The following is a 24447-nucleotide window of genomic DNA, read 5'->3' as shown; positions in this document are numbered from 1 at the left end:
ACTATAGCATATGAACTAAGTCCTATAAAAATTGTTTTGTTTGTACTAGCAAATGACACCTAAAATTGACCACCAGGGTATGAACATGAGATGAATAGATGTAGTAGATGGTCATTAATGTATGCCTCTAAAATATCAAGTAATTTCAGATTTCTAAAAATGCTCTTACAAAGACAGCTTGCTGATAACTGCTTTTTGTCAGTGGCAAACATGAAAATTGCTTGTGCTTATGGAAAGAGTGCTTGATTTCTTGTTCTTTTTGCCAGCTGTTTAGCTTTGAATTACTGCAGGTAGAGACACAAGAACTTAAAAGTTTGTTCCTTGGAAGTGAAATGTGCTTTGTGATAAAATGTGACTATTACACTTAATTTCAGTGGATCAGACTGTAGTATTTTTCTGAGACAAGAGTATCACAAAAAAACATTGACAGAGGCAATGCATATGGTAGCACTGTTTTTTTTTTCTGTATTTAGGGATTGTACATTTTATTGCATTATATTTCCTACACTACAATATACTCATTTTATTCTTATTAAGTATTAAAACTGCACATATCAGAGGAGATATTGCCGTTGTCAAGTTACATACAGTATATTAATATCCAGTAGTAAGTTAGTCATCTGTAAATATGAAAAAAATGTGGTATACTTTTTTGGGTTGTTATTCCTGTTAAAGTTAAAATCTGATGCATTCATATCGGTAAATGCCTCAGAAATAGTATTTTTTTTGCCTAACAGCTTATGGGCACTGCTGTTCTTATTTTATAATTATGGTATCCAGTGTAAAATTATTTGATGCTGTTCTATCATTTATAACAGAAATGCAATATTTCACATTATAGAACCCAAATGAATTCTTGAAGTATGTATTAAAGATGTTTTACAGTAAATAGCTGAAACTATATTTAACATCCTATTTTATGAAACATAGGATCTATAAAATATTGAAAGCTATTGCCTAAGTTCCAGTTTCATAAGGACTTACAAACAACTAGATCTTTTTTTTTTTACTGTAAACATAATGAATGTGGGATAATTTAAGTAGAACTATAGACAACATTTTTTTTTCTTCTCTGATTTTTCTTTTTGGATAGAGTAAGGGAGTTTTTTTTTGCCATCTGTGTCCCATTGGGGAGATTTACCTTTACTTCCTGTCCCATAACCAAAACGAGGGACTCCCTTGGGGCCCCCCAGGTCACCAGAACTAGCGTCCCCATTGGAAGATTTCCCCTCTTTTAGCCTTCTGGGGACAACCCAGAATTTGAGTTTTTTTTTTTTTTTTTTTTCACTTTTACTGATAATGGTAAGCATGACAAATAAGGAGGGTGAATCTCCCGGGAGCACAGACAGCAATAAAAACCCAACGAGTATTAATCTCTCCCTACTCTAAATTTAAAACAAACTTTTGCCTTTAGTTATACTTCAGGAAGGAAACTTGGGGCTAAGCTCAGCGATAAGGTGTTAGTCATTGTGGTTAAACCTTCAACATTTTTTTAATTTAACACACTGAGCAAAATAAAATAAACATTCCCTAGTGAACAATTTATTACAATTCTTACCCCAGCACTTGCAGTTTACAACTTTCAATGCGGATGGCTCCTGCTTTCTCACTGCTGCTTCCCTGAACTTCCAGTGTTCACAGGGAAGAGGTAACAGTGGCCAGTGCAATCCCAAGCCGACCTGTTAGCTTGGAGAATGAAAAGGGGGTGAGGGAGGAGCATGGGAGTTTTTTGCCATCCTAGGCTATGGGGCTTTCTGTTCCTGTTGATGTACACAGTGTAGGGAGACACACCTCTTGTTCCTGCATGCAAGGGTGGCTCTAAAGGATGCTACAAGAGAAAGAAGCCACCCTGAAACAGAAAACCTGGTGCAGCAGACATGGCAACTGCCCAGACTGGAACATAGGCAAGGATTAAAAGACGAAGAAGCTTCATATTCAGTAAGCGATAAAACCAGCTGCTGAAAGCGCTTAAAACTGAGAGTCATCAAATTAGCAAACTTTAATCAATTAAAGTAAAACTGACCCCATAAAGTTAAGATTTACTATGTTATAGAAAACATTTAGAAATGTAAATTGTGTCTAAGCAGTACTCTGAAAAATGTACCATTTGTCTGCAAATTGCAAAAAATAGCATTGCATTTCCTGATATGTAAGTGTGCCTAAGCATTTCTTTCTGTACAGCCTTATAGCTGTACATTTGCATTGGGAGATCTAAGGAGACCTAATGCTGTTAGTTCCATGAGTTTGGGATTGAGATTTGGTGATTTTATTCTGGGTTGCTCATTGTTCTTCTTGCCTAGAGGCTCTGAAATGAGAAACTTAGCCCTCTCCCTACCAAGATAGAACAATACTTGTTCTTTGCCATCTGCCTGCCCTCTTTGGGAACTGCTTCCAGAGTTCAGTACCTTTTTAAAAACATGAAAAAGGAACCTAGAACTACCTTTGCTTGTGGGATAAAATACTACATTATGTACAATTTTTTATATTTGTCTAAATGAAGAAGAACTAAAAAAAGAAAGATGGTATGTACAAAACCAATATACAGTACATTCCCTTTAACAGCAGCTTTAAGAAAAAGTATCTTATATTGCACTCAGTCTTCTTCAAATCTCCATATTCCTTTGATTTGCTGCTGTGATCTGACTTCCTGTTAGAGGGTGGCTAAACTCATTCTCCATGGTCCCGTTGTATGAAACGTAGTCACCCTCTCTTGTTTGCTCCTGACATGAACTAGGGACTAAGGACTTTAGAATGTGTGGTGTGCATAGAGCGGTGAACATAACAACAACTAATGTGCACTGCTCGCTCCAAATAAACAAAGTGATGGGGAAAAGTAGAGGTTCGAAAGCTCATGGATGATATTACAAGGAGAAAGAAAAACACAGTCAGGGCTCGTTTACACTTGCTCTTCTCTCTGAAGAGTGACCTGCATTTGGGCCGCTCTTCGAAGAGCATTTGACAGGCCATGAGGTGGCATTGTATTGTGCCGAGTGAGACGGGGGTATAATTTGCAAGTGTAAACAAGCCCTAAGAAACAGTTTAATGAAAAATAGATAACTGGGCCATTAAAGCAGTTGAGATACGTTTTGGGGAGAAAGGAGCCACCAGTCAGAACTGGACCCCACACTTTGTCCCCTGGGGAGGATAGTTGTTCTTTAAGGCAACACATGTTAATGTACAAAATAATGCATGGTAACACACATGAATTAAATGCACTGCAACTAGATGAATGTACCCTAACATAATACATGTGAAAGATTCATAAACAGTGATATTATTTATAGTGGAATTAAACCCACCTATTTAACTGTACATTCAAGGCATGCATCCAATGATAAAGTTTGGAATTTACTCAACTCAAAATGATTGCCCTGACAATATTAAATAAAACAAATATATACAACAGCACTATACATTTGCACATATTTTCTTTGTGAATATATGTGCACAGCTTTAGAGAAGCTGTATTTTCTCTTACATATATTGTGCTGATTGGTGTACATCTTTCGCATCTAAGAGATTCAGGTGGTGTGACTGGCACAGTAAAACACTGTATTCATTAAACTGTATCCATAACCAAAACCACTGGAATCATTAAAGGGTATCTATAACCAAAAATGTATTTTTAAAATTTTGGATTGAACAAGGATTAGAACCGTGTCAGTTTTTTCATTGCTCTCCCATTAGGGAGATTCTGCTCTTCATTTGTCCTTGATTACGGTCACTAAGACAGAAAGTAATGGGAAATTCAAAATCATACAGTTGTCACCTAAGAGGTTAGAGCAGAAGTACAGCCAAAGCTTGTTTGGCTGTAACTCTTCTATGGTTAACAGGAGATCATAAGAAAGATAGGGGGCGCTAGATACCATAATATTCAAGTGCTCCAAAAAAAATATATATATATCTCCTGCATTACCAAAAAAATGGAAATGTAAGAAAGCTAGGGGGCGCTAGATACCATACTATTCAAGTGCTCTAAATAAATATATCTCCTGTGTTACCAAAAAAAATGAAAATCATAATATTGACAAATCATAGTTAGATTACACATTGAAGTGCCCACATTAGTGAAAACATATATAGTGATTGATTGTCCACATAAAAAAGTGATTGAAGTGATATCTTTCAATATTATCCCAATCTTGTTGCTGTAAACAAAAGGTTTTCCATCACCAAAGAAACGAAAAAAGGAAAACACCTCGAAGTAGTAGATATCTGCTTACCAGATACCAATGACTCCTTTAGTTAAAAAGAGAGTCACTAGCGCTTGTGCAGGGTTGTGCCTGCTCACATGGATGGCCGGGCTGTGGTTGGTATTATAGGCTTGGATCATTCCCGTCAGGCTCATTCAAGATAGGATAAGGATACATAGGAAACAAAAACAGTCTCCATAGCGTAAAACCATTTATTAAAATTAAAAAGCCAAATGGCCGCTTACATTGGTTGGTGCCTACCCGGCACTGGGGCTGCTTGCATGTCAGGGTGACTTCGCAGTCAAAAAAAGCCTTTCATGTCTCCTCCACGCGGGCATGCGTTCCAGCTTACACAGCGGGGCACAGGGGGGCAGCCAAAGGATCCGGATGTTGTTGGAAGATCAAATGCATACGTGAGTAGAGTCCGCATATGAAAACAGTGTTCAAACCACACATGTGAGATATCACCGTGATCATTAGAGCAAGAGCAATAATTCTAGCCCTAGAACTCCTCTGTAACTCAAAACTGGTAGCCTGTAGAAATTGTTAACCATTGCCTATGGAGATTTTTTAAGGGTAAAAGTTTGTTGCCATTCCACGAGCGAGCGCAATTTTGAAGCGTGACATGTTGGGTATCAATTTACTTGGAGTAACATTATCTTTCACAATATAAAAAAAATGGGCTAACTTTACCGTTGTCTTATTTTTTTATTCAAAAATGTGTATTTTTTCTAAAAAAAAAAGTGTGCTTGTAAGACCGCTGTGCAAATACGGTGTGACAGAAAGTCAATCACCAACAATCACCATTTTATTCCCTAGGGTGTTATAAAAAAAATATTTAATGTTTGGGGCTTCTAAGTAATTTTTTAGCAAAAAAAAAATGATTTTAACCAAGTGCCGACCGGCTCACGCCGACATACGTTGGCAGAATGGCACGGGTGCGCGAAACCACGTACCCGTACGTCACTCCATCATCGACGGCTAGCGGGTCCCATAGACACTATGTCCACCGGTGGCCTGCAATCGTGGCATGGAGTGGCAGAACGGGGAGTTGTAAACAAGGCATTTCCATGTTCTGCTTAGCAACATGATAGGGATCTACTGCTCCCAGTGATCGGGAGCAGTGATCTCTGTTATGTTATAGTGAGCCCATCCCACCTACAGTTAGAATACACTGAGGGAACACACCTAACCCCTTGATCGCCCCCTAGTGTTTAACCCCTTTCCTGCCAGTGACATTTACACAGTAATCAGTGAATTTTTATAACACTGATCGCTCTATAAATATCAATGGTTCCAAAATAGTGTCTAAAGTGTCCGATCTGTCCGCCGCAATGTCGCAGTCACGATAAAAATCACAGATTGCCGCCATTACTAATAAAAAAAATTAATAATAAAAATGCCATAAATCTATCCCCTATTTTGTAGACATGATAACTTGATGCACAAGCCAATCAATATACGCTTATTGCGATTTTTTTTTTTACCAAAAATATGTAGAAGAATACATATTGGCCTAAACTGAGGAAGAAATTAGTTTTTTTATATATTTTTTTGGGATATTTATTATAGCAAAAAGTAAAAAATATAGCTTTTTTTCAAAATTGACACTCTTTTTTTGTTTATAGCAAAAAATAAAAACTGCAGAGGTGATCAAATACCACCAAAAGAAAGCTCTATTTGTGGAAAAAAAAGGACGTCAATTTTGTTTTGGTACAATGTCACAAGACAGCGCAATTGTCAGTCAAAGTGGCGCAATGCCGTAACACAAAAAAGGGCAGGTCAGGAAGGGGGTAAATCCTTTCAGGGCTTAAGTGGTTAACTTGTAAACACTGAGTCTGAAAAATAGGCCTTAAGTGGTTAAACTGACATATAGATCTCTGACCTTTTTCTTTAACACTGCTGGGAGTAGGTAACAGGCTCACAGTATTGTGCTAGCAGGATCTTGGACTTGGCAACCTCACCATTTATGTTTCTCAAGTACATTAACCCTAGTCACCTTTCGCACATCTTTTTTAACATTACATGATTATGGTTTTCTCACCCTTGTTTTTCTTACTCTCTAGTACTGTATTACTCAGCTGTTTGATAATGTTTACCTTGTGGCAGTTTACACTTCAGAGATTAACATTATATAACTGGTTTAGATTATTGAAGTAGATGCACACCATGACAGCCAACACAGTGATGTTTCTCACTTCAGCAGGCACTAAGCTGCATTAGCCCTATGGGAAGAAAGCCAAATCATTTTCTGAAAGTTTTCAGAAACTGACATCATGTAGAATACACAGACATACTGTTATGTAGTCTATTTATTAATGTTTTTTATATATTAAATGTAACTTTTACATTACATTTATACATTTTTGTCTTTATAGGATCAGATTCAAAAGCTGCAGACCTCGAGCAAAAAGAATGCAGATCCCACTTATAATGTTCTGTTTCCTATTAGCCACATTGCATTTCAGTGTGTGAGTAGACGCTCATGGACAGATGTACTGCTGCAAATATATAAGGTGGGAGAGATTTTCTATTTGTGATGAGCTAACTAATCTACACAATTTTCATTTGCTGCATTTTAGCAGTTAAGATGGCCATACAATCTGAATCTGTAATCACTATTGAATCTTCTTTGGATCTACCAAAGCTATGTAGTAAGAGCCCTACCTTTACTCAGTTTGTATCTTGACAGGTAGGCTTTTATACTAAATAGACAGTAGTTCTAAATACGTCTGTTTAATTAGCCTGCAATGTGTATAGCTAGCTTAACTGCTGAAGATGGATTAAACCTTAACTCCAGCCAAAACCTTTTGGAATGCTTGATAAGGGATATATTAAAACGTCTCTTAGGTCTTAAATGCTGTCCCTGTTCAGTTAAGATTTTTTTTTCTGCCAGGAAATACTGCCTGTGTACTCATAAAGGAGATTTCTGTTCATTTCCTGTTCTGTTTGATACTCCTCTTCTGGACAGGAAGTGAGAGGAAAATTTTATAGAGACGCAGATATGAATACAGTTCTGGCAGTAGTTCTAAACTATTCTCACTCAACTAGAATTTTTCTTGCTATTTCTGTTAGTTGGGGGGACTTCCCCTTACTTCCTGTTCTCCCTAACACCCATCAGATGGATATCTCTTGAAGCCTAACTCCACATTTAATGTTTTTTTTTTTTTTTTTTTTTTTTAAATGTTTGTTAAATAGTTGCTTTGGGCCAAGTTGGACCAAACAAACTATTTACTGCTCTAACAGGTATGCTTGCTGGTTGTGCTGTAATAACTGTATGTAGCGGTAGCATTGTGATTTGGCAGTGGGACAGGGACTTCCTGTCCCACTCTCAGGACAAAACAGAGTCAGGCTGAGCACTACTTAGCCATTCACGGGAAGCTTTGTAGTCTATAAATGAATACAAAGCTTCGTCTGATTGGCTGAGGCTTTAAATGGGCACAAAGACAACAAAGAAAACACAACAGAGATTCTATAACCTATGGTTGCCCCTTATTACCATTAACTTTTGATGGGTAATGACAAGCTTGTTCTTATTGTAAAATGAATGCAGACGTGTTTGCAGGTCTCCCTTCAATCATAGATTGAAGAGGTTTATTGCTTCCATTTTAGGAAAGTAGATGGAGCCATGCAAATTATTCCTGTATGTCCACATGGTCTTTCTGGATTATAGTACTGATACAGCCTAATATAATAGAACCACATATCCCAAACTGTATACAGCTTTTTGGTTCCTTTTAACCCACCTCATCACAATGTGTCTGGTTGTTTTGTTGTAAAACATTATTGAAAAATGTTAAATATAACAGTAAATTCTTAAAAAATCCAGAATTTTCTTTGGGCTATATTGATAAGAAGGTATACAATTTCTGCAAATGACCATAAGAAGTTATTTCATATGTATAATTGAATTTACCCAAAAAAAAAGCTGACACGAATGCCCAATTGGTCAAAGTGTCAGGTATGGCTAACGTCTAAACTGTGGAAGGTGTGGAATAGGATCAAAAGCAAGATGTAAAGTCATCAATAGCGAGCTATAAAAATAAATATATAGCTATAAGGCTCTAAAACAGATTTTCAGAGGTGTTTGACAACGTGGTGATGAGGCATTCTGTTGATTCCTCGCCAACTGTTTCAACCATGTAAATGCTGCACCACTGCACCACAACCTTAAGGGGGCAGTTGTGGGGTGGTATAAACACAGCTCACCCACCTATTTTTACTGCCCCCCTTCCCCCAACCACATGTGTAAAGGAGCCCTTACTGCTTGGCTTCAGAAAATAAAAATCCAGGTGGTCCATATGGCTTTTTGCACTTTGTATGATATCACAACATTTTGCACTACTTATTCAAATAAACTTGATTGCATACTGAAAATATTGTGGGGGTATTCAGGGCCAGATATTATACATACAAAAATATTCTTCCAGCAGAAACATCATCTGGAAAGATCCACTCATTAAATTTGGTGGAAAGGCATTCAATCTCTACAGCTTGTGTTTGCTGGTTGTTTTATGTGATTCAAAGCTAAAATAATTTTTTATCTAATAAAATATTCTATTCTGTTTATGAAAGGAGATAGATTTCTATGATGCAAATAGATTTTAAATGCTGTACGAAAACCACAACCATCTGGGCTGAATTATGGGGATATGTTTTATGTACACAAGGTTTATGTGACTGATAGGCTGCAGATCTACAAATACACACATCATCATTAAATGAGGTTTTTTTTTTACTGTTTTTTTTTTTTTCTATAGGTGTTGATCCTTTCACGTGTTGAACAGACAAATACAGGTGATGAGAGTGTGATAGACTGCATGCCAAAGATCAGTTCCGAGCCTCTGTCAAGTAATATATACTCCACGTCAGAAAGAATTCTTCTTACTTGGCTTAATGTTCATTATGAGAAGATGAGAAAAGTGGCATGGAAAAACTGTAAGAAAGGTAAATAAAAAAATATTTCTTTACGCTGGGATAAGAATACTTATAGAATGGCTCATGACCTGATAAATACTGGGCACCACCTTGCCACTTGCAAGCTCCTAGTTTACACGGCTTTAATCCCTGCATAACCTGAGGATCACAAAGAGTACGTAAACCTAACATTTCATATTATTGATATGTGCCTGCTGTACCATGTACTTGTATGAAAAAGCATCCTGTTCTTTGTTTTGCTACCTTTGTTTGAAATCCCTGGTGTTCATGTCAGTTCCTCTGCTTTCTTATTAAAAACTGACCACACCAGGCATGAGAGCAAAGCGTGGTTAGTTCTCTAGCTGTGCTGGAAACTTAGTGGAGTAGATTTACTAAAACTGGAGAGTGTAAAATCTGGTGCAGCACTGCATAGAAACCAATCCGCTTCCAGGTTTTTTGTCAAAGTTCAGTGGAAAAAGCTGAAGTTAGAAGCTGATTGGCTACCATGCACAGCTACCCCAGATTTTGCACTCCCCAATTTTAGTAAATCAACCCTACAGTGCTCTCCTTCATTGATCAGACTTCTGCTCACACCCCCTCCTCCCCCATTCACAGCCATTCATTGGGAAGTTCAGTGTACTGTTGCTTCTCCTCCCCCAGCTCTCAGTTCTCAGCTGCATAAGGAGCTTAGAGGGTTTGTGATTACTTATAAAACGGGGGAAAAAAGGTATTTATAATGTTTTTATAGCTATACACACGAGTTTTGCCTTTCAATTCCATTTTAAACAGAATGGGTTGGTGAGGGTTTACATATACTTTAACTGCTTGCTGACCAGCCGCCGTCATTATACTGTGGCAGGACGGTACATTCCTGCCAGCCGTCGTAGCTATACTTCTGCTGCTTTAAGCGGGATAGCAGGCAGTGACATTTATACAGTAATCAGTGCATTTTTATAGCACTGATCGCTGTATAATTGTCAGTCGTCCCAAAAATGTGTCAAGTGTCCGATGTGTCCGCCATAATGTTACAGTCACGACAAAAATCACCGATTGCTGCCATTACTAGTAAAAAAAATAAAAATAATAATAAAAATGCCATGAATCTATCCCGTATTTTGTAGACACGATAACTTTTGCGCAAACCAATCAATATAAGCTTATTGCGATTTTTATTACCAAAAATATGTAGAAGAATACATATCAGCCTAAACTGAGAAAAAAATTTGCTTTTTTAAAAAACATTGGGGATATTTATTATAGCAAAAAGTACAAAATATTGTGTTCTTTTTCAAAATTGTCGCTCTTTTTTTGTTTATAGCGCAAAAAATAAAAACCTCAGAGATGATCAAATACCACCAAAAGAAAGCTCTATTTGTGGGAAAAAACACATCAATTTTGTTTGGGTACAGCTTCGCACGACCGTGCAATTGTCAGTTAAAGCGACGCAGCGCCGTATCGCTCATTGAGCAGCCAAATCTTCCAGGGCTGAAGTGTTTAAAGCCTAAATACCCAGACAAAAGTTAGCTACTTTAACTTCACAACAACACTAGAACTAATTTTTCTACCTCAATATTTTTTTTACATTTGTAAGGAAACATGGCTTTTATTTGGTACACTTTCTCAGTAATAACATTTGTTGTTCATTTCTTATTATGAACTGTCACATTATTTCACATGCTGGTCATTATTTGTACTATGTACCACTATCTGTACATTTTACTTTTTTCTTTGTGCACATTGCATGCACAGAGAAAGAGGCGCAGTGCCATTTGCAGCCTGAAGAAGTTTCTAAACTTCTTCATAAGTGTGGGATCTTTAGCGCGAGAGCTACAGATGTCAGGGACAGTGTAGTCTTGGAACTGGCAGCACACACACAGGGACAGGACATAAATAGGTGGTAATTGCAGTGTGAGCTGGAGTTTGGCTTCAATTTTTTAGTGTATCTCAATCTCCTAGTCCATCTTACACTCCCCTCTCCCAAAAAAACAGAAGGGGGAAAAAGCTTTAAAAAAAAGAAAATTAATCCAGCCACCATATCTAAGATTTGCTAAGGTGGCAATATATGAAATTTTTGGTTTTGGGTTTAATACTTTTTATACATTCTCTTGTATGTCTTCCAGCTTCTCCTGGGTTCAGGGTGCGCATGCACACACCCCCTGCTTATCCTGTGCTGTCACTGGCTACAGCGCACATTTGTCAGCAGGTTCCTGCCAATGATTTTGGTTGTGGACCTGTTGACCAGAGTCACAGAACAGATTTTTTTTTTTTATTTACACATAACAGAGTTTACAAACACACAGGACTCTGTACACAGCAGGGAGACAGCACAATCGCTGTGCTGTTTAATCTGCTACAAGGGAACAGGAGCTTTTTTTTTTTTTTTTTTTTTTTTTTTTAGGGTTACAACCACATTAAGGTCTGTTTGTTAATGCATCCAGGGAGAAGCAGGATATTGGCCCTGAACAGATTATGCCTAAATAGCCTGAAAATAGTTTAGGTCCTCAATCAGTTTTAAATGTCCCAACTAGTGAAAGTGCAGTCGCTCTAAATCTAAGGGGTAGCTCTGAAATGAGGGGAAGCTCTGCTGATTTTATCATATATTGTAAGGGAATGTGGCCCAGAGTTCAGTGAATGTGGTTTCACTTTGCAAAGAAATACCCATTCACATGTAAGGAATAGAAAAAAGAACAATTTTGCTTGCACGGCCTATTTGCCTTTAATCCACCCCAGAATCTTAGATAGCTTGATGGGTCTTTATAGGTATAGGAACTTAGAGAAGTAGTTATGTGAGTTCTATTACAAAGTCTTCCCTAAGTAACCGATAGTTAATTTACTAAGTTTTCTGGGAGAGCAATTAGCATATAGGTCATGTCCTGATACCCTAAAAATGTGTTCTATCGTCTTTACTTCATCCTGCTGATCATGCACTTCTTGCATTCTTTTTTTTTTAATAGAATTTAACTGAGATTGTTTTATGGTCAGTTTATTTGCAAACATACATAATTACTTGTGTACCAATGTAAAATGGTAACCAAAGATTAGTGCGGTTACCCAGATGTGCCTGGTATTCTTGGTTAATTTCTAGAAATCTCAAGGAGTCCTGAAACTGTTGACAAATACCAGGCTTTTGTCCCTTTGTATTGATCCTAAATGTGATGGAGGACCTTATTACTATAATACAGTTATGCCGCATACACACGGTTGAATTTTCTGACGGGAAATATTCGATGTGAGCCTATTGTCGGAAAGTCTGACCGTGTGTATGCTCCATCGAACATTTGCTGTCGGAATTTCTGCAAACAAATGTTTTATAGCAGGTTCTCAAATTTTCTGACAACAAAACTTGTTGTCGGAAAGCCCGATCGTGTGTACACAAATTTGTCGCACAAAAGTTCACGCATGCTCTGAATCAAGCAGAAGGAGCCGCACTGGCTATTGAACTTCCTTTTTCTTCGTCGTACGTGCATTCTATTAGTATGTTTGTAATCATAGTACATTGGACCACCTATCTTTATTTAATTATAAGACATAGTCCAGAAGCTAACATATAACATTAATTGCTATGCAGTTGTCCTTTGATTAAACTTTTTTGTGCGGGGAATTGTATATCTTTGTGAATTGTAATTCCTGATTCATGTCAGAATTATCGCAAAGAAATAAATTAAACTCATGTTCAGAGTTATGAGAACAGCAGTGCCCTAGGCCTTGATATAGCTTGGATTTTCTAGCCAGACACCTGTAATTAGTTTTCTACTTACACCAAGTATTTCATCTCAACTCTCAGACAAGGTCTTCTGAGGCCAAGCTATTGGTTCATTCACTATCAGGGAAGCTTAATTTCTTACACGGATATATAAGAACACTAGAAGGCAGAAAGAAAAAGGTTGCTATTGATGGACCTGGCCCTAAATATATCACACTTAGCCCTCTTTACTGACAAATTCCACTGCATTAACTGCAGGGTTTGTTCTGTGTTTGTTATTAATAGGTATGTGTTTTTCTTCTTAATTATTCATGTAAATGATTATTTGCTTACCAAGGCTGTCAGTTTACAATCTCACTTAAAAAATGCTCTTCATCAAAACTTGGAAGGGAATATATAAAAAATTTCCAGCCTATTAAAATTTTTTCTCAACTCACATTATTGATTTTCTGTGCCCCCCTACCACATGCCATTTGTTCCCTAGTACATGTACTACCAATTTCTAATGTGTAATACATCAGTATGTTGCATTGCTCGAGAAATATTATGACATACATTTTCCATGTCATGCATAGTAGACCCTATCTCAGAGCTTCTTGGTACTTTCTTTTGTAAATTCATACTGCTTCTATTACGTAAAGAATTGACTGCTCTGTGTTATTAACAGAGATACGCTTTTCAAACCTTAAAGTGGACCTTTCTATAGCTTGTCTGCATGAATACATTTCTGTGACATTTCACAAAATAGCCATCTTTGCGCTCTAACTAAGTGACTTTGCCTGGGCTGAGATAACATCATCAGTCTGGTTGTAGCAGAAAAAAGCATTTTTTCCAGTCTTCTGTTCCTCAAAGATCAGACTACAGCATTGTAAATTTGTAGTAAGTCACAATGTGAGAGGCTGATAAAGGGGGTGTCAGACAACACAGTCAAGAACTGCACAGGCATCCCTGAGCCAGCATCTAAGTTCAGGAAGGCATTGTAAGCGGGGAGGGGGTTGGTGTAATCACTGTGAGAAGTAATTAATATCTCTAATTATTACACATGCACCTAAAAAAAAAAAAAAAAAAATATATATATATATATATATATATATATATATATATATATATATATATATATATATATATACACACACAGACAGACTATATTATCAATAGTATTGGGACGCCTGCCTTTGCACGTATATGAACTTAAATGGCATCCCAGTCTAAAGCTTAGGGAAGTAAACAAGTGGCTGAAGAGCTGGTGTAGTAAGGAGGGGTTTGGGTTCCTGGAGGACTGGGCCGACTTCTCAGTCGGTAACCGGTACTATAGAAGGGACGGACTGCACCTAAATGAGGAGGGTGCAGATCTGCTGGGAAGGAAGATGGCCAAAAAGTTAGAGGGGTTTTTAAACTAGGCGATGGGGGGGAGGGTCCAGAGGCAGAGATAGCCAGCGCGGAAGATATTCCAGAGGGTAGTATTGGGGGCATTAGTGGTAGGTTAACCAAAGCACAAAAACACAAGGTGAGTATAGTAGCAAGTCCTAGTTGCAATCTCGAAACACCCAATACGAAGACAATATGCGACCGGTCTAAACTATATGGCATGTTCACCAATGCCAGGAGCATGGCGGACAAGATGGGTGAACTAGAGATACTGTTGTACGAGGAGGATTTGGATTTTGTGGGAATTTCAGAGACCTGGTTCAACAGCTCTCATGATTGGCTGGCAAACATTCAAGGGTATACCCTATACCGCAAGGATAGAGAGGGTAAAAAAGGGGGAGGGGTATGCCTATATATCAAGAATAATGTACAAGTGAATGTGAGCGATGACATCACTGAGGGAGCTAGAGAGGAGGTGGAATCCTTATGGGTAGAGCTCCAAAGGGATAAAGCTAAGGGGAAAATAATACTGGGAGTATGCTATAGGCCCCCTAACCTGAGGGAGGAAGTGGAGACGGATCTCCTATCACAAATTGGAGTAGCAGCAAGGATGGGAAGTGTTATCATAATGGGGGATTTTAATTATCCAGACATAGACTGGGCGGAGGGAACCGCGCATTCATTTAAGGCTCGCCAGTTCCTTAATGTCTTGCAGGACAATTTTATGGGTCAGATGGTAGATGCACCAACTAGAAATAAAACATTACTGGATCTACTGATTACCAACAATACAGACCTGATCACGGATGTGGAAATGCGGGGCAATTTAGGTAACAGCGATCACAGGTCAATTAGTTTCAGTATAAATCACACAAATAGGAAACATAAAGGGAATACAAAGACACTGAATTTCAAAAGAGCCAACTTCCCTAAACTACAAACCTTGCTAAAAGGCATAAACTGGGATAAAATATTAGGAACAAAGAATACGGAGGAGAGATGGGTTTGCTTTAAGAGCATATTAAATAAGGGCATTAGCCAATGTATCCCATTGGGTAATAAATTTAAAAGAGCGAACAGAAGTCCTGGATGGCTTAACTCCAATGTAAAAATGCATATAAAAGCAAAGGAGAAGGCCTTCAAAAAATACAAGGTTGAGGGATCATCCTCAGCATTCAGACTTTATAAAGAATGCAACAGGAAATGTAAAGGTGCAATTAGGACAGCTAAGATAGAACATGAAAGACACATAGCGGAGGAGAGCAAAAAAAATCCCAAGAAATTCTTTAAGTATGTAAACAGTAAAAAAGGGAGGACAGACCATATTGGCCCCATAAAGAATGAGGAAGGACATCTGGTTACAAAGGATGGGGAGATGGCGAAGGTATTGAATTTATTCTTCTCCTCAGTCTTCACGAGTGAATCAGGGGGCTTCAGTAACCAAAACTGCAGTGTTTATCCTCATGACACAACACAGGAAGCACCTCCATGGTTAACAGAGGACCAAAATAAAATTAGACTTGAGAAACTTAACATTAATAAATCACCAGGACCAGATGGCTTGCATCCGAGGGTACTTAGGGAACTCCGTCAAGTGATTGCCAGACCGTTGTTCCTAATTTTTACAGATAGTCTACTGACTGGAATGGTACCAGCTGATTGGAGAAAAGCCAGTGTAGCACCAATACAGACCAGTTAGCCTAACATCGATAGTATGTAAACTCTTGGAGGGGATGATAAGGGACTATATACAGGATTTTAGTAATACGAACGATATCATTAGCAGTAATCAGCATGGATTCATGAAGAATCGTTCTTGCCAAACCAATCTATTAACCTTCTATGAGGAGGTGAGTTGCCATCTAGATAAAGGAAGGCCTGTAGACGTGGTGTATCTGGATTTTGCAAAAGCATTTGACACAGTTCCCCATAAACGTTTACTGTACAAAATAAGGTCCGTTGGCATGGACCATAGGGTGAGTACATGGATTGAAAACTGGCTAAAAGGGCGAGTTCAGAGGGTGGTGATAAATGGGGAGTACTCAGAATGGTCAGGGGTGGGTAGTGGGGTTCCCCAGGGTTCTGTGCTGGGACCAATCCTATTTAATTTGTTCATAAATGATCTGGAGGATGGGATAAACAGTTCAATCTCTGTATTTGCAGACAATACTAAGCTAAGCAGGGCAATAACTTCTCCACAGGACGTGGAAACCTTGCAAAAAGACCTGAACAAATTAGTGGGGTGGGCGACTACATGGCAAATGAGGTTCAATGTAGAAAAATGTAAAATAATGCATTTGGGTGGCAAAAATATGAATGCAATCTTTACACTGGGGGGAGAACCTCTGGGGGAATCTAAGACTCTAGTCCGGCCGCACCTAGAGTATGCGGTCCAGTTCTGGGCACCAGTCCTCAGGAAGGATGTAATGGAAATGGAGCGAGTACAAAGAAGGGCAACAAAGCTAATAAAGGGTCTGGAGGATCTTAGTTATGAGGAAAGGTTGCGAGCACTGAACTTATTCTCTCTGGAGAAGAGACGCTTGAGAGGGGATATGATTTCAATTTACAAATACCGGACTGGTGACCCCACAATAGGGATAAAACTTTTTCGCAGAAGAGAGTTTACCAAGACTCGTGGCCACTCATTAAAATTAGAAGAAAAGAGGTTTAACCTTAAACTACGTAGAGGGTTCTTTACTGTAAGAGCGGCAAGGATGTGGAATTCCCTTCCACAGGCGGTGGTCTCAGCGGGAAGCATTGATAGCTTCAAGAAACTATTAGATAAGCACCTGAATGACCACAACATACAGGGATATACAATGCAATACTGACACATAATCACACACATAGGTTGGACTTGATGGACTTGTGTCTTTTTTTCAACCTCACCTACTATGTAAGCCTCGTACACGCGATCAGATTGTTGGCAGGGGATTGTCTGTTGACAGACTGTTGTCCTAAAATCTGACTGTTAGTATGCTCCTTCTGACAATTGTTGTCCAACTTTCGGCCAACAAATGTTGGATGGCAGGCTAGTAAATTTTCAGCAGACAACGGTCTGTTGTCTGATTTTGGTATCGTCAGTACACAAGTCCGTTGCACAAAAGTCAAAAGTACAAACAGGCATGCTCGGAATCAATGCTCACCAAACACAAAATTAGCAGAAGGGGCATAGTACGTCACTACTTTAGTGTTTGTTGGCCGACAATTGTGTACCGTTAGTATGCAAGACAAGTTCCCATTTGGACAAAAATCAGGTGCTTTGTTGGCCAACAATCGGATCGTGTGTACGAGGCTTTAGTACGTACAGTTCAATATTGAGTTTGCTCACCCTTTGCAGCTATACCAGCTTCAACTCTTCTGGAAAGGCTGTCCACAAGGTTTAGGAGTGTCTATGGGAATGTTTGACCATTCTTCCAGAAATGCATTTGGTAATATAGTATATAGAAAGGGGGTTTTGGGACTTTAAATGAAGCACCCTCAGGTGCCTCCATCCCGAAATCAAATCAAAATATATAGGGAGTTGGGACTTTAAATGAAGCAGATGGATAGTGGAGGCTTTAAACTATCCATCTGCTTCATTTAAAGTCCCAACTCCCTATATATGTTGAATTGGTAATATAGTATATACAGTTGTGCTCATAAGTTTACATACCCTGGCAGAATTTATGATTTCTTGGCCATTTTTCAGAGAATATGAATGATAACACAAAAACTTTTCTTTCACCCATAGTTAGTGTTTGGCTGAAGCCATGTATTATCAATCAACTGTGTTTACTCTTTTTAAATCATAATGACAACAGAAACTACCCAAATGACCCTGATCAACAAATTACATACCCTGGCGATTTTGGCTTGATAACATGCACACAAGTTGACACAAAAGAGTTTGAATGGCTATTAAAGGTAACCATCCTCACCTGTGATCTGGTAATCCACTTTCTACAGCCCAGCATCCCTGCAGTGTCACCACCACAGGATCAGAGGGAACACTGAGGACCACATACCTATACAGATGAGCCCTTTATATGTTTTTATCCTGTAAGTGTGTTTTTACCTGGTGTCATTAAACATCATTTGTTAATACTACACTCAGGTGGCACTTCCTTCCCTACCCCTCTCTCATTCATCACAGAGCCAGCTCTCTGAGGACAGCAGCCGCCTAGCCTACCAGCCTACTTTAACCATTACATTACCGGTTACCACTTAACCCTTGAACTTCCAGCCTGTCCCCTATGGACTAAGTTGCTCAGCTCTTTATATCTCCTGTTATATATGGACTTGTGTGTTTGCGCTTACAGTTACCAATACTCTCCTTCCATGCTGATATGATGGAGTGTGTGAGGAATTTTAAGACTGAAGTAGGAGAGCTGGGGGGCAGAATTGACCATGTGGAACAGAAGATGGGTGAATATGCATCCTCATATAACACACTAGTAGATGCACACAATGATCAGTCTGATGAAATGTCATGGCTTAAAGCAAAGGTCGCCGACCTTGAGGACCGATCACGTAGGAACAACGTGAAATTGCGTGGCATACCTGAAACTATCCTACCTGCACAATTCAACCAATATGCCCAAGATTTCATGGCAGCCTATCTTCCCTCTGTACCAGCCTCTGAACTGATTGTTGATAAAAATCACCACCTACCCAAACTGTCCCATCTCTCAGATAATATCCCTAGAGATGTATTGATGCGGGTGCACTTCTTCCATGTAAAAGAATAATCCTTTCTACCCGTTACAAAAGCTCTCCGAAACCATAGTATACTATACAGGTGGGGTTACCCAACAAAGCTGACTATCTGACTGTCTAGAAGAAGGTCTGGCCCTGTTAAGAGCATGGGACATCTTGCCAGAACAATCTCCTGAGAGGTCTCCATCCACCTCCAAGATGTATGTCCAGGATGAATGGCGTGTTGTGTCGCACAAGCAGAAAAATAAAAAACATAGCATCTGAGTACCTCCGCAGTATTCAGCAACCTAAACCACACGATTCCTATGTCAATATGGAGCTCACAGTCTACAAGTTTCCTCTCCTTGAGTAATGGGCAGCAAACCTGCCCCCAGATTCCAGATGGAATCTACCTTTTTACTTTGTCAGTTACCTGTTTGTTCTTTGACTTTCTCCCTATTATTTTTTATGTTCTTCACTCCCTACCCCCCCCCCTGCATGAGATGGAAAGTGAACATTCACCTGTGAAGATGGCCTATTCTACACCATCGTTCACAGTCTGCCAATCGCGGACCTTCTGGAGGAGTCCTGGTCTATATAAGGTACTATTAGTTCTCCCTCCCACTTATCAGACATGGCTATCAAAGTGACTTCCTTTAATGTCCATGGCCTTAACCACCCAGCAAAATGAGCTTTGGTCTGGAGAGAGGCCCTCAAACTGCACTCTGACATTCTGTACATACAGGAAACACACTGGTTGGCCTCAAATGCTCCTACCTTTAGCCACAGAAAATTCCCACATATATTTAAAGCTTCAGCTTCTACAAAGCTGAAAGGGGTCCTCATTGCCATCAGGGACTCTGTGGCCTTCTCCCTCCTGGAGACGCACACGGACCTGGAGGGTAGATACCTGATTCTGGTGGGCACATTCAACAGTAACCCCTACACTATAGTCAACCTATATGCACTGAATACCCACCAGCTCAGTTTCCCGAAAAAGTTATTTTGTAAGGTTGAATCAGTTAAACGTGGAGCTGTAATAATGTGTGGGGACTACAACATAACGGTGGACTATAAGATGAACACTACCTCTAAAGCACAATGCCCCCTACCCTCAATACAACCACTACTGCATGCAGAGGAAATGTATAACGCCTGGAGATGTCAACACTCGAATGAACGTGACTTTATCTTTCATTCCTCCAGACACAATTCATATTTCTGCATCGATCTAATCCTGGTTGACAAAGTCCTGCTTCAAAAAATCTCCACCTCTGTCATACACGATATCACGTGGTCTGACCATGCCCCTGTATCTATCACAGTGCATGCAGGCCACACTGCATGCAGGCCACACCTCAACGCCTGCCTACATTTGGCGTGCTAACTCTTGGCTATTTCAGTAGCCTTCCCAAGTTACTACCTTAACCAAACATCTAAATGAATATTTTGCTCTAAATGCTCAGTCTGTATCCAATGCATTTACTGTATGGTGTGCTCACAAAGCCTTTATTAGGGGCATTATACTCCAACTGTGCTCGAGGGCAAAAAGGCAGAGGACACAAAAGTTAGATTCTCTTCTTTCTGACATCAAATTCTTAGAAACTCAAAATAAAAGCACTTCCGACATCTCTATAGCAAACAAATTGACAAAGCTGCCTTCCGACCTCAGGCTTATGCTGTTGGAGCAGTATGACAAACATATCCAATCCCTTAAATTGACCCACTATTCTTCTGGCAACCTGGCAGCTAAAAAGATTGTAAAGCAAAAACTAACATTCCTTTCCTTATCTGTAACTCAGACAAAAGCAAAATCTATAATCCTAAGGAAATAGCAAACTCCTTTGCGGATTATTACTCTTCTTTATACAATTTAAAAGAAGACCCTAACACTCCACAACCCTCTGATGAAGCCATTCAAACTTTCTTGGCAGATCTCGCACTCCCCTCATTATCTGAACCACAATTGGAGTCCCTTAATTCACCCATCACAGAGCCTGTGATTCGGAAGGCGATTAAAACTCTCCCTAACAGTAAATCCCTGGGCCCGGATGGATTACCAAACAGCTACTATAAGACCTTCCATGAGGTCCTCTCCCCCACGTTGCAGTTGGTTTATTCTGAAGCAATGTCCTCTGCCTTGTTTCCCTCTGAAATGCTCAAAGCGTATGTAGTTACCATTCCGAAGCCAGGTAAAGATCCTACTACGCCAGCCAACTTTAGACCTATCTCTTTGTTAAATACTGATGTTAAGCTTTATGCCAAAATCCTGGCCCATAGACTTCTTCCAATCCTACCAACTGTGATCAAACCAGACCAAACAGGTTTCACCACGGGCAGACAGACATCTGATGCCACGGGAAGAGTTATAGACATCATACACCATGTTGCAGCCTGTGGGGTGCCTTCTCTGCTGCTCTCTTTGGATGCGGTGAAGGCATTCAACAGGGTGCACTGGGGCTACATGTCCCAGACCCTCAAAAAATTTGGATTCTCAGGCCCTATATTATCTGCTGTCCTATTATATTCCACCCCCTGTCCACAGGTCTACACCTCAAATATGTTATCTCTCTTCTTTTCCATTACTAATGGAAGAAGACAGGGGTGCCCCCTGTCCCCCTCAATTTTCAACCTTATTATCGAACCCCTAGCGGAGAAAAATCAGGACACCGACTTCTATAAACATATTCAAGTTTCTCATTTTTTGAAATCATTAAAATCCTTTCTCATATTCATTCAAGACGCAGCATGGCAATTCTATACAAAGTTACCTACCCCTCCCAAAGGGATCTCCCTTTTCTACAATCTTTTTCAAAACAAGCTTACCTTCACTAACTCCCTCCCTTATCAAAAATAGGAATTAGATCTAGGTAAATCCTTCACACCGATCCAATGGCAACATGCATTCAGAACTACATACAAAGCCACTACATGCGTAAACCACTGGGAACTTTCCCAAAAACTGGCTCAGAGATAGTACCTTACACCGTACAGAATGGCAACATTTTCTCGCTCCCCACTGTGTTGAAGAGAATGTGGTGCTGTAGGAAACATCATACATGTGTTCTGGTCCTGCAAACATCTCACCAGTTTTTGGAAGAGTTTATTTAGGTGCATTTTACAAATCACAGGAGTTCTGACGCCACCGGACCCTGGGGTAGCCCTATTAAATTTAGGCATTGAGACCTTCCCTCCCTGCTTTCGCACGGTGGTCACACACATCTTCCTAGCAGCCAGATCATTAATAGCTAGAAATTGAAAATCCAATAAGGTACCCAATGTCTCGGAAGTACTTGAAATTACACAGAGTAATTACACCTATGAATCCTTGTTAGCAAATAAGGACGGAAGGAGGAAAATATTTGACATCCAGTGGAAAATATGGACAGATTGGTTCAAAGTAGACTAAGGCATGTCTTTAGGAATGTATATTCATGATTACACTAATACTCGTATTTTACCCAAACTACTTATTCAGAAATAGTTATTGTCACCCTCGTTGCTATCCATCTAAACCCTTACCCTCCCTGTTTCTTCCTACAGTTATTGTTTTACAGAAATACACTACGTTGTTTTTGAGGACAAACTTTACCTGCTCAAACCTTGCATCATCACACCTCTATAGCTTATCTTAATACTGGATTTAATGTATGCTCTAACTGCATATCGCTGTATTGTGCATTCTCTGTACTTTTTGTATTTTGTACCACTTTGTATTGTTTTGTACTTTGCAAAAACTCTTTAATAAAAAACAATTGAAAAAAAAAAAAATACTGGAGGAACATTTGCATTCATCAGCCAGGAAGCTGCACACGGGACGTACTTGGGCATTCCAACAAGACAATGATCCAAAACACAAGGCCAAGTCGACCTGTCATTGGCTACAGCAGAATAAAGTGAAGGTTCTGGAGTGGTCATCTTCAAGCTTCAAGCTGTCATTTATGTTAAAGGGGGCAATACATGGTATTAAACTGGGGTATGTAAAATTTGATCAGGGTCATTTGGGTCGTTTCTGTTGTGATTATGGTTTAAAGAGAGTAAACACAGTTGATTGATATAGAAAAAAGATGGGGGGGAGGAGGAAGGGGAATTCCTACGGACTACTCCAATTAAGTCCCACCCTACCCCCCCCCAAAAAACTAATTGGACTATAGCGGTACCTCATGCAAAAATACAATTATAACTAAAATTTAGGTTTATTCAAAAATACAGCAATTTAAAACATCTATATGGTCGCTTACAATGACCTCATTGTAAGCGATGTACTGTAATGTGATGTGATGTGCGAAATCTATATTTTGACCATATAGATGTTTTAAATTGCTGTATTTTTGAATAAACCTAAATTTTATTTATAATTGTATTTTTGCATGAGGTACCGCTATAGTCCAATTAGTTTTTTTGGGGGGGTAGGGTGGGACTTAATTGGAGTAGTCCGTAGGAATTCCCCTTCCTCCCCTCCCCCATCTTTTTTCTATATAATATTGTTAAGGATGAAGGTACCCAAATAACACCTATCCATTTTCACTCTTTTTGGCAATAATCTTTTTAAACAGTTGATTGATAATAAATGGCTTAAGCCAAACACTAAACATGAGTGAAATAAAAGTTTTTGTGTTATTCATTTTCTCTGAAAAATGGCCAAGAAATCATAAATTCTGCCAGGGTATGTAAACTTATGAGCACAACTGTGTGTGTGTGTGTGTACAATATATATATATATATATATATATATATATATATATATATATATATATATATATGTATTATATATAGAATGTAGATGATCAGGTCAAATTACCAACATTATATATAAAATTTAGATTAGCCGGATAGATAAAAAGAAAGGATTATCAAATATGCCTCTAGCTTTAAAATCTGTTTATGTATAATAAAAGAAACTCAACAGATTCAGGTACTGTTTATTACCACCTGCATAAAACTTTGAGAACACATTGGGCACATCTGTGTCCAGCTTATCAGAAAGCGTGAGAGATGAGCTTTTCAAGTAATTTGTATCAGGTAATAAAATACAAGAAAAATCGAAAAATAAAGGATTTATGCATTTGTCTCTCTTGTTTTTTGGAGATAGATGAAACAGAATAAACAAATAATACTTTCCTTTGTTCCTGACATCTGAAAATTGGATATTGTACCTTAAAAAGCCACATTGGCTTCTCCTTCTCTGTCAGAACTCTGTATTCAATTTAATGGGGAAATAGTAATGTTCCGTATGTCATTACTCATGTAAAAGTAGCATTGAGTTTTTATTTCTTTTTTTAAATGAATATAAAAATAGGTGTCTTGGTGTATGTTTTAGTGCAATGCCGCAGTAGGCAGTGAAGATGTTCAGCAGAGTTCTGTTTTCTAATTAGGTTTTATTTTAACAGGGGACATACCACCCACAAGATGGATCATGAACTTTGATAAAGACCTTTTAGATGGTCTTGTCCTTGCAGCACAGGTGGCAGCTTATTGTCCATATCTTGTAAGTACCAGTTTGAGTACTGCAATCCCTTCACATTGAAATGAAAAGAAAATCCTATATTTACTTATAATTCTTCACAGGTCTCCTCCCATTTTATAGAC

The 24447-nt window shown here is 38.9% G+C and overlaps 1 protein-coding gene across 2 annotated transcripts in view; it reads left to right on the top strand.

The window, feature by feature from the left end:
• CFAP47 (cilia and flagella associated protein 47) overlaps positions 1 to 24447 on the top strand; it is a 769322-nt gene that overhangs the window by 270234 nt on the left and 474641 nt on the right. For both annotated transcript variants that reach the window (XM_073614843.1, XM_073614844.1), the window contains exons 33-36: positions 6572 to 6709; positions 8954 to 9140; positions 24249 to 24346; positions 24427 to 24447. The exon at positions 24427 to 24447 is cut by the window's right edge and continues 96 nt beyond it. In XM_073614843.1, coding sequence (XP_073470944.1) covers positions 6572 to 6709; positions 8954 to 9140; positions 24249 to 24346; positions 24427 to 24447 — 444 coding nt within the window. The remainder of the gene's footprint in view (positions 1 to 6571; positions 6710 to 8953; positions 9141 to 24248; positions 24347 to 24426) is intronic.

Source organism: Aquarana catesbeiana, linkage group LG02, assembly GCF_042186555.1.
Source record: "Aquarana catesbeiana isolate 2022-GZ linkage group LG02, ASM4218655v1, whole genome shotgun sequence".
NCBI classification, from domain to species: domain Eukaryota; kingdom Metazoa; phylum Chordata; class Amphibia; order Anura; family Ranidae; genus Aquarana; species Aquarana catesbeiana.
The sequence above is the reverse complement of the archived record's forward strand: the minus strand, read 5'-3'. Positions and strand labels throughout refer to the sequence as shown.